This window comes from Phodopus roborovskii, unplaced genomic scaffold (assembly GCF_943737965.1).
Source record: "Phodopus roborovskii unplaced genomic scaffold, PHOROB, whole genome shotgun sequence".
Classification (NCBI taxonomy): Eukaryota; Metazoa; Chordata; class Mammalia; order Rodentia; family Cricetidae; genus Phodopus; species Phodopus roborovskii.
Window position 1 is genome coordinate 15228773 of NW_026126434.1, and position 16573 is coordinate 15245345.

Sequence of the window (16573 nt, forward strand, 5' to 3'; positions counted from 1 at the left end):
AGCCTTGGACAGACATTTCCCTCCTGAGCCAGAAATTGAAAATATAACTTCACTGTGAAGTGTCAGAAGCAATCTTTCATCAAATATGGACCAGCAGAATTGCCTTTCCCCTTTGTGAAGATGGAATGCGCATGCTCACTAAGGTACGACTGAGGACTGAAACAGTGACAATACATGCTGCCCACCAATCCAAGTGTGAGCCTTCACCTGTGAAAATGGCAGAACAGTATTTAGGCATCAGAGAAGACGACCTGACACCAGATACACACAGGTACCCTGTGACTCTGTGGAGCAAGAAGATTGTCTCTTCAACAGAGGCAACATGCTTGAAGACATTTGCCTTAAGGTCTCACCACTCTTGTTATTTGCTATGTGAAGATCTGTTTGAGAACAATCAAGTCTTGGCCAGTGTTTTCATATTACGGCATTAAGTTTGGAAAGAAAGAAAAGTTAATGTGTAGGGGTAGTGAGGACTGAAACAACAGAAGTCGTTGACCTGGGAGAGACATGTCAGTAGGAGAAGAGGCAAATGGCAAGCACTGAGCATCAGGAGTGAGGTACCATGTTGGTGTGGAGGATGTGGAATTCGAGTTCCTGGTAGAACTCAGCTGAGTGGAGAACTGGCAGGAGAGTACAACATGGAGTCCGGGAGGGAGCTTGCCTAAGAGCTACTAAAAGCAGGTAGTACTACACTGCCCAAAGAGGAAGTACATACAAATGACAACACATGGGGTCCACTTTGAGACATCAGAGAAGACCCATAGTCCATTATTTTAATGAACAGAACATTGGCATCTGTTACAAAGGGTCTTTTCCTGGGAAAGACCAGAATGAGTCTGGGACCCTTCAGGCTTCTCCAGTCTCTCCTAGGAACAATGAGAACTCTTTGTTCTTAGACCTCCTGTTATTCCCGACACTGTCACCGTAGTCCCAGGGTGGCTCTGAACCTCAGTGAGCAGGGGGTAAAAAGTTATGTCCTTCTGAAACCCAACAAGATGAGATCTTGGCTCCCATCAAAGTGAGCCACTGTGGAAGAAGTAGCTAAAGATGATGATGGGTGTTCTGAAGTGGGGTCACAATGACTTGGGGCAGGTAGAGGAAAGGTGGGGAGGCAGGAAGAGGAAGATCAATTATGCTATGTATGTGTGGTGCTACATATAGAACCATGGCCTAGTCCACACTAGTCATACCCAGCACAAGTTACTCTGATATGTTGGTTAGGTATAATAATAGCAAATGGGCAGCAAAACCTAAGAGCAGAACTGAATCAGAGTATCTGAGCTGTGGTTCATGGGCAATATGCATCTCAGGAGAACTAGGAATGTGGCCTAATCCATTTGTAGATGACAAGGTCATGTTGTACTGTCTTTGGGTTGGACAACACTCAACAAGACAGTAGCACACAGATTTTGAGTCCTGGAGTTTGAGCTCAACACAGATCTGCTAGGTAGAGCTTCCTGTGTCAACATCTAGGTGGCCATCTGCATTGACGGAGAAATATTTCCTTAGGAGACAGCCTGACTGATTGCACCTGCCCAAGTTAAGGGAGTTCTAGGCTCCTACAAAGTTGCTTGAGAAATCAAGATGAGCTTCCTCTTCTCAGAGGTGACAGGCCTATGAAATCCACATGGCCATTGAACCAAGGAGCAACCTGTCACATCAGAAGGAGACCCACAGCTTGAGAGAAGGGCACACTCCTGTCACATCTGCCACAATAGGCATGCCAGGATGCTTCAGGAGGGGTCGATCTTGTTAATAAGGCCCAGTTTGTTATAAATGGTAAGGGAGACTCAAGAATGGTTTCTCTGTGAAATCTCACCTCCAAGACTTAGAGGTGTGTGAGGCCATAGTTTCTCATGGTCTCTCTAATGGGGCTCTTCTGAGCTCAGCTTCAGGATTCTTGCTCTCTACTTCTGGGGATTTCTGTGTCTAGCTAATGTTATTTCCATGCCTGTCCAATGAAGACCAAACTGAAGAAAACTAGAATGGGCTTCAGGAGGCTGCCTCCATGCCCCTGGTCTCACAATACATGCTCATGACAGAAATTGGACCTTAAAGAGCACCCTGCCCTCCATAGCACCAAGCAGCCCTATCAAAAGATGGTGGTAGTTGGTCTTCTCAACAGAGAAACAATGACTAACTCTGACTGGAGCAGCATGGATTCATTTCACGGTAGACGAACATCATTTCAAGAATAATCAATAAGTGTCACTGGTTTTCTCAATGTCATGTGCATCCTACAAATAAGGTAGGCACATTCCATATGGAAAAGTTCACCGAGGACTATTGTATGAAGTTCTGGCATTCTAGAAGCCACCATTGGTGCCAGGGCTTCCAAAACATTCACCAGTTTCTCATGGCACTATGGCACTCCTAACTTTGACCAAACTTTGTAACAGCTTGTACAAAAACACAATGTTCCAAGAGATTTTCATTGGCCAAGCTGAAGATGTAACAATTACTTTTTTTTTTTTTTTTTTTTTTTTTTTTTTGGTCATCTGAGTCTTGTCTTTCTCTCCTGCTTTCCATTTTGGAAACATGTTATCTGACTTTTCAATAATTTCTTTGTTAAGGCATGGGGCATGGGCCTGTTACTCTCATAATTGAAAAGATGTTTGTGCAATGGCATGCTTGAGAATTGGGCTCCTTAATCTTAATGATAAAGCCCGGAGAAGAGAAAAATCATAAGTAGAGAAAATCATAAGTAGAAACCTCACGCTATTTATCAAAAAGAAAAGGGGCTAAGGCACAGTCTATTCTCAAATTTAAATTCATGCGCAGGGAAAATGATCAATACAGTAAAGTTGCTTAAGCACTACTATTACGTGCAAAAGTCTGGGAGGTAGATAAAGGAGACAATGAAAGGACAGAAAGGAGACAGTAAAAGACTTGGACAAGGAAAAAGTGCTGTTCTGCATGCTTTTGGGGAAGAGGGTGGAAAAAGAACTAGCCATGGCTTTCAGCACAGCAGACAGATGAGCTTGAAGAGTGTGTGCCTGAGGCTGTTTCTACCCTCACAGTGTAAACTCCAACTTCTATTAATTACAGTGAGAACCTAAAGGCAAATTTAAGAATTTTTAAATAGGATTTTTTTTTTTCAGATGATGTTGCTTATGCTGAAGGAGAGGAGGAGGGGGAATGAGGCAGGGGAGGAGGGGAAGAAGGGGGAGGAGAAAAAGGGGTTTTATTATTTTATTTATTTATTTATTTATTTATTTATTTATTTATTTAAACTCTGGGATCTGGCTAGTGCCTTGTTTTCTTTTCCCCCACCCCACCCCCAAGTTTCTGGAAATATCCAGGCATTGGGAAATTACCAGAACATTTTAGGAGTGCTGAGCAATCTGAAGTGAGGCTGCTGGGGATGAAATTACCTGACTGGCCTGTGGGAAGAAATTCTTTCCAGATGATAAGAGGTCACTCAAGCAAGGGAGGTAGATGCTGAGCTCCCTGATCCTGGTCTGTCCAGGGTGGGGGTGGGGAGGCAGATACAAGGCAGACCAAGAACAGCTGTGCAGACACAGCAGCAAGTTGTGTTTGGCTCTTTGGGGCTACTGGGTGTCAATAGGGGCCAGCTGGACCTCTGGTATGAGGGGACAAGGGGAGCTTGCTTAGTGGCCATGTAACAGAGAGAGGAAGACAAAAGAGTCCACACACTTGGACTCCCATGAACAAAATGGTGGCCCAAGACAAAATGACTCCACTCCTAACTGCACTCTGGGTGAGGAACAGAGTAATCTACCTGTTGGATTGGATCTCTGGATGATAGGAGGACAAATGATTATTACATGCCTCTGAGTCACACAACTGGGAAAGCAGGCCTTGGAGATCATAATCTCATTCTCTACTCTGTTACAGGCATTTTCTAAACATCGACTGCCCCTTTGTAAATTTTAAATTTGTTTTATAGAGTTCATGATGCAGAATTGGGTGTTCTGGGAAGGTTCGGGAGAGGTCATGTCCCTGGGTCCTTGCCCTACTAGCAACAGTTTACTTCTACATTTGATGGTGGACTCAGGTTCTAACCCTACCTCTTTAAGATCCAGTTCGGATTTTCTATCCCACAGGATCTTCTTGCTGTGGGCAGAAAATTCTCTTCCTTCTTTGCTGCCTCTTTGTCCTTCTATCTATCACATACCTGATTTCTAAACTTTTAACTGTGTAAGTCTCTTCGCTGGCCCATGGGTCAGACCTTTTGATAAGTTAGATGAAACCAGGAATCACTGCAGCTTTAGTCAGCCAGCAATGACTACTGGAGGTGGCTACCCAGGGAAGGATCAGGGCCCCTTCTTCCTTAGCAATCCCTGCCACCAATGCACAAGTGTCCCAAAGTCACCTGAATCTGGGACCATGGTTGGAAACAACACTTATCCAATGACCTGAGGAAAGAGCTACTGTTCTCATTTTCCAACCTGTTCTCTTCTGCTACTTTGGTAAAATCTACTAAAAATGAGTTGTTTGGAAAATAGAAGTTCAAAAGACGAACACAATACTAATTTTGACTCTCTCTCCTTTCTTACTCACTTCCTTTCTTTTTCTTTCTTTCTTACTCCCTCCCTTTTCCTTCCTCTTCCTTCCTTTCTTCCTTCCTTCCTAAAATAACATCCAGTGGTCATAAACTTACTCATAAACTGATCCAAAGCGAGTTCCCAAAGCTTATGTGCAGTTATGTGCAGCTTCCCCACTACACTAAGCATTTTTATAGGCTGGTAACAAATAGTTCGCAGATGGGTCCCACTACAGCAGCAGTGTGGGGCAGAGAAGGGGCTTAGGGCCCTCATATCTATAAAATTCTGGGGTCCTGTCTGTGACTTTCTCAGCTGTGTATTTATTAGCTTGAAAGGGTGTCAAGGATACATGGACTCCTATACAAGACATTAACAGGGCTACAACTTACCCTTGCTTTCTTTCCCTTGGCTTTATGCTCAGTTATAATTAGATGGGTTTTGTTATTTGTTTGTTTTAGAATCTGAAAGATTTGGGGTCTGATTTTAAGCACAGTGTTTATCTTAGTCAAAGCGCACACACACACACACACCCATCTTTCCCATCACCCTCCAACAAGCCAGGCAGACCCTCTGGGCTATCTGTCACTTCTGCCCCCTGCATCTGGATTGGGTATGGCTCACCCTTAGCCACTCTTCAAAGTAATCAGTTTGAGCCACGTGGAGTGACAGTCTTGACCGACCGGGAAAGCAGAAGGTTAGAATTTGAAATTGTGCATTATGCATGCAAGAAGATGAAGTATAATGGCACAAACAAATACATTTGCTTATGATTTTGATTTTCTAAATACTCGGAAAAGCACATCACAAAGTACTTTAGCCTTGATGCTCCTTTTTTAAATCCCTAATAACAACTTCATGTGTTCCACACAAACAGACCACATAATTTATTCAAGAAAATTAAAACCAGTAATCTAGTATTTTGTGTAAAGATTTTCCCTTCTTGTGCTTCAAAAACATTTTTTAAAAAATGAAGAAAATTTGCATATGAAAACAAAACCTTTAAAATGAATGACTGGTCCAGAAAAACCGAGCTGTGAAAAGCCCACAGAAGTGGACATTTTTTGTTTTTGTCCCTTAACTGATAAAAATAAAACAATTCAGGGCATCTTCAGGGTTGTACAAGAAAGAAAACATGGTACTCAGAAGAGGCCTTTGCCCAAGAGAACACAGACATTTCCTTAGCGTAATCATCTACAGTAACTTAATCTATAAATCTCAGCAAGAAATGTTGAAAGCAGTCACATTTCATAAGCTGTGCTGAGTTTGAGACATCTACATAGCAACAGCCTCGCGATGGGAAAACACGAAGGCTTTTTATATTGGTAATCATCTGTAACATGAGCAATTAAGTACAGTACTAATGGACTATGGCCAGGAGCCTGGTACTAATATTAAAAACTGACAGAGATGAATAGGTTTAGAAGCAAAACCAGGCTGACAAAGACATTTTTATGAAGTGCTTGGACCTATTTGATTTAAACCAATCAGAGACAAGTTTGGACGAGTAGGGCCCTCAGCGACATGGAGGCATTCACAGCCATTGTACAGTCTCTGCCTATGCCTTAAATAAAAACATCCATTGATTCATTTCCACAGCCAGCACTTTTATTATTTATTATTGTGCTCATTAATAAACCCAAAGTGCCCAACTAATAATATACAAGTAACATTTAATGAAGAACTGGTGAGTTTTTTTTTCCTTGTAGTAAAACAAAAACACTTACTGGAATCATGAACCACACTGCATTAAAAAATACATCAGTAGATAATGTGATGTACATCACTTGTTCCTCTATCATTTTCTAGAAAAGCAAAATGGGTGGAGGGAAATGGGGAAGCCACAGCTCTATGTTAGAAGGGAAAGAGTAGGAAACCATAGGAAAGCAACTGCAGAGATGGCTCAGCAAGCATGGGGACCTGAGTTTGAAATCCAGCACTCACATAAAAGCTAGGAGCAGCAGAGCACTAATGACTTCAACACTATGGATGAGCGACAGTCAGATCCTTGGAACTGGCTGGCTAGCCAGCTGAGCCAGATGGGTGAAGAGACCCTGTCTCTTAGAATGAGGTAGGGGAAAGTGAGATGACTCAGCAGGTAAAGGTACAACTTGCCATCAACCCCGATGACCTGAGTTCAAATCCCAAAAGTTTTTCTCTGACCCCCGCCCCCAACACACACACACACACACACACACACACTGTCTCTCTCACACACACAGAGTCTCACTGTCACATGCACGCACATGCACAATGTCACACCCACACCCTGCCTCACACACACAGACACTGTCTCACACACACACACACACACACACACACACACACACACACACACACACACACAAATAAGAGGAAGTGGCAGCAGCCGAGGAGGAAGAGTCCCAGTGGCTCTGACTCAGTTCTGGAAGGCTTTAGAAATTCACCACAAACTTCTAACATCTCTCAACTTGCCAAGCTCTCTTGAAGATGGTGGCTCTTCACCAAAGCAGCCAGCCATTGTCACTGTGGCCATGCATGTCGGACAAGAGTGAATGGACATGATCGGATGGCTTTAGCAAGAGGTCAGCTTCCTCTTTAGTCCAAGCCCCTGAACTGACTTGAGTGTCCCCGTCCTTCTCTCAGGAACCAGTTAAAGAGCAGACATTCAGGGCAGTATGTCCCAGCCTCTTGCCCATAGTATGGCCCTTGGGATTATTGATGATTCCTTAAAGGACACTGCCCTGGTTTCCGTTCCATTGCTGTGATAAAACCATGACCAAAACCAAATTGGGGAGGAAAGGATTTATTTGCCTTGCACATTCAGATCACAGTTCATCACTGAGGGAAGCTGAGGCAGGAACTCAAGGAAGTCAGAAACAGGAACTGCACAGATAGTGGAGGAGTACTGATTACTGGCTTGCTCTGTGTAGCTTACTCATTTACCTTTCTTATACAGGAACTCCCACCCAGGGGTGGGTACCCCTGTGGCCTCAGCCTCCACATCAGTCAATCATTTATAAGGAAAATGCTCCACAGACCTGCCCACAGACAATCTAATGAAGGCAGTTCCTCAAAAGAGACCCCTTCCTCCCAAAAAACTGGCTGTGTCAGGTTACCCAAAAAACAACCAGCGTAATCATGATTGGCTTAAAAGAGAGTGGTATTGATGTAGACATAATCTGCATTAAAAGCAAGATCTTCAAGTATTATTAATTACCAATTGTCCATGACATTTTTATGACTATTTTTTTAAAGTGATCACAAGTCCACACAGTCTAGATAGCAAAAACCTACTACTGAAGAAAGGCCTAGGGCTTGCAATCAGTGCAGACCAGAAGCAGGAGCTACCCTGGGCTGCAGCTCTGAGCATTCCTGCTGGTGTGGCCAGGCACAGGTCAGAACTTCCTGTGTCATTGGACTATTGACTTTCAACTCCAATTCTCCCCTTCGGTGCTATGCTGGCTGGTGCTTTAACATGGGAGGGAGCTCAAATGTTATGTCCCTTTTGTTAGCTGTCTTCCATATGGGGTCCTGGAAGGGAAGCTAGGGTAAGGCAGAAAGGACCTCTTTTTGTTTTTCTAGGCATTGTTGTCACCGAGACAACAACACCATAATCATTCATTCCGGACTCTTCTTTCTTTTAACAGTCCCAGAAGCCCTTCAACAAGGGCAGTCTTGAGGGCCCCAGAGCTCCTCCCTGAGGTCAAAGAGTAACAGTGCTGTTGGGTGGTCCCTTTAATCCCAACTCTTAAAGGCACACTCCTGAAACCTCTCTTTAGTCCCATCCCAGGAACCTGTAGAGCTTCCTCAATGATCCATACCAGCACTTGATGCCACCCCCTACTGATGAAGCCATCCCCTACAATGAGTTAATTCTTTGTGCTTAATGTGGCTTTCAGTCTACTCACAGTCCCCTAACTCAAACACTGACCAAGGATGGTCTAGAATTGGATGGATATGTTATGCCTCTTGAAAAAGGCAATCCAATGGGAGATCAAATCTTTACAGAATGTCTAGGCTGATCCTTAGAATTCAGAATGAAAAGAAATTGAAAACACCTTTCATAATGGGTTGTAGTTGCTGAGGCTTTCCAAATTGACAGTTTACATCATTTGGGAATCTTCTACTCTTAGAAATGGTGAATTAAAAGCAGTATATTGCCTTCAGAATTACATTCACCTCTGTGGCTACTCTTACTGACAAAACCTCTTCACACACACACACACACACACACACACACACATACACACACTTCAACCATTCTCTCCCAATTCTTTATCTTATCTGCTTTTGACCATGTGATGCCTTGTAAAATTCACTTAATTATGACATTCATTTTTTCAAGAAGGCAAGCTAGCTACAGCTATGTGACTCCTTTTAAGATGAATGGTTCAGGCCCTGGGAACTTTTGAAGCAGAGAAAAGTGTATTTTTATGTTTTTAATGCCATGATTTGATTAGAGGCTCCTAAACCAAAGATAAGTGGGTTATGGTAGCCTGTGGCACTGTGGGCAAAGCCCTTGCCTGGGGAGGCTTTGTGCTGGGGATCAGCTGCCCAGTACAGTGGGTAACAAGAATGTGTGGGCTTTGGTGTTAAATACTGAGTGAAATCATAGTCACATTTATATAAAAAACAGTACTACCAAGAGCAGTAATTTGAACATCTATTACTGATATTTAAGAATCCTTCTGGATTACAACAGGGCCAAGGCAATCTCTTGGGAATACTCTGGGGGAAATTTTCATGAGGTACTAAACCCAACTCAATTTACTCCTATTATTCTAAAACAAGCATTCTAACTTTTGTTAACTGGCCACTTGGTACATTGAGATACAGATAAACATAGCCTTGAACTTCAAGGAAACATGATGAACACCTACTGTGTGAGGGGAGTTTATGAAGGATGCTGTTTATGACCCAAAAGTGTGTATCATGGATGTACAGTCAAGATGGCTTGGTAATGGACTATGAGAAAAATAATCAGCAAATTAAATATTAGCACTTAACTTTTTACCAGCATATTAACTGCCTTGTTCAGCTAACTTAGTGTATCTTGACTTCAGTATATGCAATAGACATGATTAAAACACATGCAAAATCTCCATCTGGCCTCTACATATTCATGTGTGGATGTATACACAAACATAAATACACACAACAACACACCCACACACCACACCATATACACACATACAGCACACATACACAACACACACACACCACAGACCACACAAGCACCACACCATACCCACACCCCAGCTACACACCACACCATACACACACACCACATCCACACACCACACCATATACACACATACCACACCCACACCACTCTACACCACACCACACCCATATCCACACACACATCCCCCTACACACACACACACCACACACACACACCACACACAAACACCACACACACACACACACACACACACACACACACACATACACACAACCTCTAGTTGAACTCTCCAGCTCTGGATTTGAAGCCAGGGTGCTTCATTAGGCAGAAACGTTTCTTCTCACTTATGTCCTCACATCAGGGCATTTTTGTCACAATCCTAGGAAAGGAAACTAAGACGGTGCAATAGAGGAAGAAGTCTGAGTTGACCTCTGGCTTTCACACCAACTATATACATGTGTGTACATTTCTTCACACACACAGGGAAGTATACACACATTGGCTACCTGCTTCCCACTTCTATGGGCAGGACCTCAGGAAGCTGGTACAACCTAAACATTAAGTGTGGGCTTGAAGGATGAAGTAAACATCATTCATAAATTTTGCTGCCATTTCTCAGCAGTGTAGGCACACTGTCCTTATTGCAAAGTATGTGCAAGGGGACGGGGATGGACAAGACAAGATGGGACAGATGGGACCTGACCCCACAGAGCCTTCCCCGCAGGCTCTGCTGTCTTCCTTCTTGGTTATATCATCAGTACTTTTCTGAAATAGCGATTATTAGAAAACCAAGCCATGCAGAATTCAGCTCAAAATTTCCTTGATTGAAAGAAAGCACATCTATAAGTAAGAGAAAATTATAAGATAATGGAGAAGAAAGGCACACAGACGTCTGAGACAGTGCCAGGAGTGCCTACTTCCCAGACAGAGCTCGCTCGCTCTCACATTAATCTCGTGATAACATTTCCCATCTTTGTTTTTCAGAAGCCCAAAGATCTCATGGTAAGTGAGATTCCTGAGAACATCCCTAGCAATCCACACTTGCTGGGGGAAGGGCATCGCCAGACAGGTGGCCGCAAGACAAAACCTAAGTAAAGGCACAGCTAATTTTAGTCTGGGTAACCAGAGAACAAGCTATGTAAAGGAGAATGCCAGGGTGGAGGTAGGGGGAGGTATTCTCTGTCTCCCCAAGGGTTCTTTAGATTTCCTCTATCTTGTCTTTGTCCAGAGTCGTCTTCTAATTAATGCAGTTTTAATTACGCGAGGGTTTTTGTAGGAGATGGCCTCTTACCTTTCGTAGTGTCTGCGAGTACAGGTGGCCGCACTGGTACTCCCCGGGTTACCACCTAACTCGTCATAAATATGTTTCCATTGACGGCGGGCTGTTATCTGAAAAGATGGCAATGAGAGATTCAATCTAGCATCGTGGGAGCTGCAGGCAGCACCAGCCTCATATATATGCAACATTCAGGAGAGAACAGACTGCTCCAGACAACCAGAAACAGGGGCCCCAGTGAGACAGTTGCTTTCAAACAAGAGCTCTCACATAACAAAAAAAAAAAATGGCATCCAACTTTTGGTGCTGTTTGCTTTGCTAACTTCATCTAAGACAACCCCTGCCCCCTGCAGCTACTCATATAGCTGTTTGCCCCCAAGATCCCAAACACGCCCTGTTCCTTTATGCTATGTGATACAATATAAAATAAAGTTACAGTTCGGTATGCTCATTCACCAGCTTAACCAAATCAGGGATGACTGCCTGAAGCTGATGGAGGAGGGTGGCCAGCCACACTACTTAAAGATAATATTTTTTTCACCAAACATGTTTATGCGCATATCCTCTGATTCTTTGAACCATACAATGTGCTTCCTGCTATTAAAAGCACACACACACCAATAAAATGATTCTATAGATTAATGAAAATGATCAAATTGGTAGAAGGATTTACAGTCATCTCTGCTTCCTCCCATTAGTAAAACAAAGCCTGAATCTGGAGATGCATCTATCAAGTCTGTTTTTATTTAGATAGAGCAGGAAAAAGACATATTAACGGAATCCCATGAAAATGAACATATTCCAAAGTTGGGTGAATAAAAACAACATGGCAAGCCATATCCTGCCCTATACAGCATGGTCTTTTATTTTTATTAAGGACATGCTTAGGTATGGTAGATAAGCTGTGACCTGCCTCCGCCCCCATAACCAATGCCCAGATCTTGCATCTGTTATTTTGCAATACCTTAATCTATGTACAAAAGTAAAACAGCATTTAGGAAAGACGCTGATACTGGATATGTGGAAGACAGGGTATTGGGAAGGTGCCAGTGGTGTTTAATACAAACAGGATAGGAGGGTTCCTTTTAAAAACACCACTGTTGGTGGAGTTCACAGGGGAAACAGGAACCAGGGAAAGAAATCTTCAGTCTACAGTGTATGCTGTGCTATCAGTTTGAATCTAAGGAAGAGAGGACGATAGCAAAATGGCACCTTAGTCATTTTTAATAGAGGAAGTCCTCTTTTTCCTTATACCACACTATAGGCCCAAGTAAGGCCTCCAGACACTGTTCAGTTTCTCATGAAGTCAACTTAGTCACTTGATTTCAATATACAAGGCTACCTATCACACACATACCAGCAGGGACAATGATGGAAAATCCTTATGTGTGTAGCTTGGTTTAGAGTCAAACTACTCCCACGATACTCCCAACACAGTAATTGTTTATTAATAACTGCAATCTCCATCAAGTTTGTAAATGATACAATCTTTGGCTGATCTAGCCTTAGGCTGCCAATCCCCCTCCCCTAAAAGGCATAATACCTTTCCTCAAAAGTGCTTAGTACCAAGGCCCTCATTTAGATGAGGGGAGCGCACAGGGTGCACATGGGACCAGAGTAACAGCCTATGTGTGTCCCTGTCATCCCATCAGCAGCAGTTCCCATTCTGGTCATCTGTACAAACTGCATTCCATATTTTATAAGAAACAGTTTGTGTTTCTATTGAACTTTCCCCTGATCTTAGGAGACAGGTGTTGGGATCTCAATCACAGGTAAAGGCACCGAGATTTAGGAAGGGTGCACCACCTGTCTAACAACACACAGCACAGTAGTAGTAAATCCAGACCCACACAGTCATCTTCTTGTACCAAGAGCCAATGTCTTTGTACCATTATCAAAGCGGCCTCACATCAGAATAATCTGAGTAATGTCCATGCTGAGGATGAAGGGGAATTGGGCCAGCAAGAATCTAAGGGTAAAGTGCCTTCTGATTTTTTTACTCTCTCACATTCTGAAGTTAAATGCCCTATCTGTGTTGACCCTTTGTCTCCCTAGGTAGAATAGAGGGACTAGCCTCTTCTCACTACTGAGTCATTTCTCTTGGGCTATATTTCCCTGTCACTCCAAGGAACTCATTTAAGACACTGGGAATTCGGGACATGGCCATCTACCTACACTGTATCCCATTTTAGGACAGCACTGGGTATAGAGAGTGATGGAGGTGGAAAGGGGGAGGAAGGCAGAGGGTAGAGGGCAGATGAGATCATGGTCAGATAAGACTTTCAAGTTTCCTAACTGAATGGGCAGCATGAGTCCAGACAAGCACAAAGGTTAGTCAACTGAGCCTCAGTGCAGTAAGCAATCTGGATACGTGTACAATCTCACTCTGAAAACAGCTGAGAATCACTTCTTTCTTAGTGTAGGTACAACTGAAGGGTCACTGAAAAGGACACTACCACACCCATTCCATTCAACAGATGTTCATGGCTTTAAGTGTGGGTTTCCAAAATAACCTTTAGAACTCAGGTACCATTTTAGAAGTGTACCAAAATGAGTTCTCTGTGTGGCCATTCATCTAAGAAAACTTGGCTAATGAGCGGAAAAGAACCTATCCCTTACTCAGTTGTATTGATGAAACCATCCTGCTGTTTCAACAATATTTGGGAAGGGAGTACAGAGACAGCTCAGACAGTCCAATACTTGCTCATAACAATGAGGACCCAGGTTCCTTCTCTAGAACTTCCATGGACAAAACCACGCTTGTGATTCCAGCACTGGGGAGGTAGAGATGGGTGGATCTGGCTCACTGGCCAGCCAGTTTTTACCTACTTGGTAATACCAAGGCCACCAAGAGACAATGTCTCAAAAACAAAACAATAACAAGACTCCACCCCCACACACACACACAAAATTAATTAATTAATTAAAAAAAAAAAAAAGACAGTGACAAATAGCCTGCCATCTGGACATGATATGGCCATTGCATTCACTCAGGAGCTCACAGCATTTCTGATTCCTGAACAAGACCTACATAGGATGAAGCCAACAAAGGCTCTTCTGGGACTCACCAAGTTACAAAACAAAATCCACCACCAACACAAACAGAAAACAAAACAAAAAGAAACAAAATAAAACACACAAGAGGTAAAATGGGGAGACATGATCCCATGATCCAGGGTGCCTGCAGGAAGAGGAAGTGAGGAGCTGGGGTGGGTACATCAGGTATATTGTTTACATGCTTTAGACTGTGAAAGAGTAAATCTAAGATATTCTCACTGAAAAAAAAAGTGGGAGGGCACCTGAAGAGTGACCCTTAAAAGTGTTTTACACACACATACACACACACACATGGGGAGTGGGTATTCACACAATTACACACACAACCATGCACACACACTTTTAGGGTAGCCATTTTTTAAAGCACAAATCCTTGGATCCTTCCACCCTTTCATTTCTCTGCCTTTGAAGTCACAAGGATGAAAGGCTGCTGGCACCTGGGGCTCTAGTAAAGAAGACAGAATCAGAAGCTATTTTAGACTTGAGTGGCTTAAGCATGGGAAGGCAATACAAAGTCAAGGGATGCTTGTGCTAGCACCTAGCCTTGCTCAGGCTTCCCCAGAAGCAGAGATTTGTCTGGACACCTTTAGGGCGGGCTGAACTCAAGGAGGATGACTTTTTTATTCCTGGTAGTACTCCAGGAACTGAAGCCATTCAAAACGACATGACATCATCGTTGGCCTGGACAACTCTGAAATAAAGCCGAAGGCTTTGTATGTCCAGAATACTGGGCTTCGAGTCAGGGGATGGCTTCAAATTGATGTCAGAGCCAGAATCTGATGTCAAAGCATAATCCGGCAGGAAGACAAGTGACTTCTCCTGGATGAAAAAGTCACCATGTTGCCTTATTGGTAGGAAGAGATGGGGCTAGGGAGCACTACTCTGCTGGTACCACCTTCTCTTCGGGGATAACATTCCCTCAACACGCATTGTGTTAATACTACTGTCTCTGCAAATACTGCTCTGGGCTTTCTGTCAGGTAAAATCATCTTAACAAACTATAGTTGATATGCTGCTTTACATTTCAAATATTTATCTGTTTCCCCAGACACACAGAAAGGATCCTAACTCAGGCACAAAGCTATATCCTTTTCTGCCTCTTATGGGGAGATCTATGGTCTAATATATCTGGAAGAGAACGGTGTGTAGAAGTCTGTGAAGAGCGAGCAATTGCTAGCAACCAATCAAAGCACTCTGGATGCAGTGTTTTAGAGAATCAGATCTGATAGATACATTTATGATCTCTGAACCTAAACATAGAAAGACACGATATATCTCCAGGAAAGGCAGAAGAGGCAGATATAAAATGAAACTCCTGCTATACTGTAAAAGAAAATTCAATTGGAGGATTGTGAAGAACCAAAATGAAATAATCCATAATCCAAAATTCAAACCAGAAGCTTTGGAATAGTTTGTAGCCACAAACGAAAACAAGCCAATTAAGATGGTCTTGTTCACAACCAGTGAGATCCAGAGAGCTGGCTGTAGTCAGGCACACAGTAACACATCTACAGACTTCACACTTGAGGCGTCCTGGTCCTGAGCATTTACATTATCTAGACTTTTTGTAACCTTTTTCCTGAATTCTTACATTTTTCTCCCTCAAGAACCAGACATAACCTCAGGTTGTGACTGGTTTGTTACTAGGAAACATTAGTATTTGGATATGTATAGTAGTAACTTGACAGGGCTAGGGATGTAGCTTAGTGATACAATAATTGCCTATAACCATGAGCCATGACTTTACACAGACAAACAAACAAAAAACAAACAAACAAACAAACAAACAAAAAACTAGCCTGAAGACCAATTTCTAAACTTTGATATTTGAGTTTGATAAAGGACAGAGTTGAAGCAAAATGCCATTGGGCATGGTGCTATACCTGTCATGGGCTAAAAGATGATTTCAACAAAAGCAAGATCATGAGATGGATTCTTTTCACCGCAAATAACTCACAATGTGAAGAAAATATTCTAGATATCTGAGAAACTGCCAGGATTGGAAGGCACAAAAGACAGAAATTTATAAATCTCTTTACTCCAACCTCTACTACTAGAGAAGAAGAGCTATCTGACCTGGGGGGTTGCCAGCCAGCCAGAATCTGAAGAATACAATGATGGGGATTACCAGCCAGGTAGACTCAAGACCACCATGATTGCCTTACAGGACTCCTTTTACCTCCCTGTGCCTTAGTTACCTTGTTTGTGTAACAGAGGACATAAATGGGAACAGAGCAAGGAAGGATCCTTTTTTATGCAAAGGTCAAGTCAGGAAAAAAAATTAATCTGTCAAGGTGCTACGATTTCCTTCACTCAAATGGAAACGGTCCTAAGCTGCATTCAGACTTACAGAAACTTCCTCAGAATGAAGGTAACATATTTATCAGAAAGGCTGTGCTGTTCTTGAGTAGAGGGGAGGCTAACATTCTAGAATGTTCTAGACTGCAAAACTAAATCCTCCCTGAACATCTAAGTTTCATCAGTCAAAATACTCCAAGGGTGGGGGCGGGGATGGGGTGGGATATATCATGTATCTAGGAATGGCAAAAAGCTTAGATGTAGGATGGT

At 42.9% G+C, this 16573-nt stretch overlaps 1 protein-coding gene across 4 annotated transcripts in view; it reads right to left on the reverse strand.

The window, feature by feature from the left end:
• Arid5b (AT-rich interaction domain 5B) overlaps positions 1-16573 on the reverse strand; it is a 174757-nt gene that overhangs the window by 15405 nt on the left and 142779 nt on the right. For all 4 annotated transcript variants that reach the window (XM_051186850.1, XM_051186849.1, XM_051186852.1 and 1 more), the window contains one exon: positions 10964-11061. In XM_051186850.1, coding sequence (XP_051042807.1) covers positions 10964-11061 — 98 coding nt within the window. The remainder of the gene's footprint in view (positions 1-10963; positions 11062-16573) is intronic.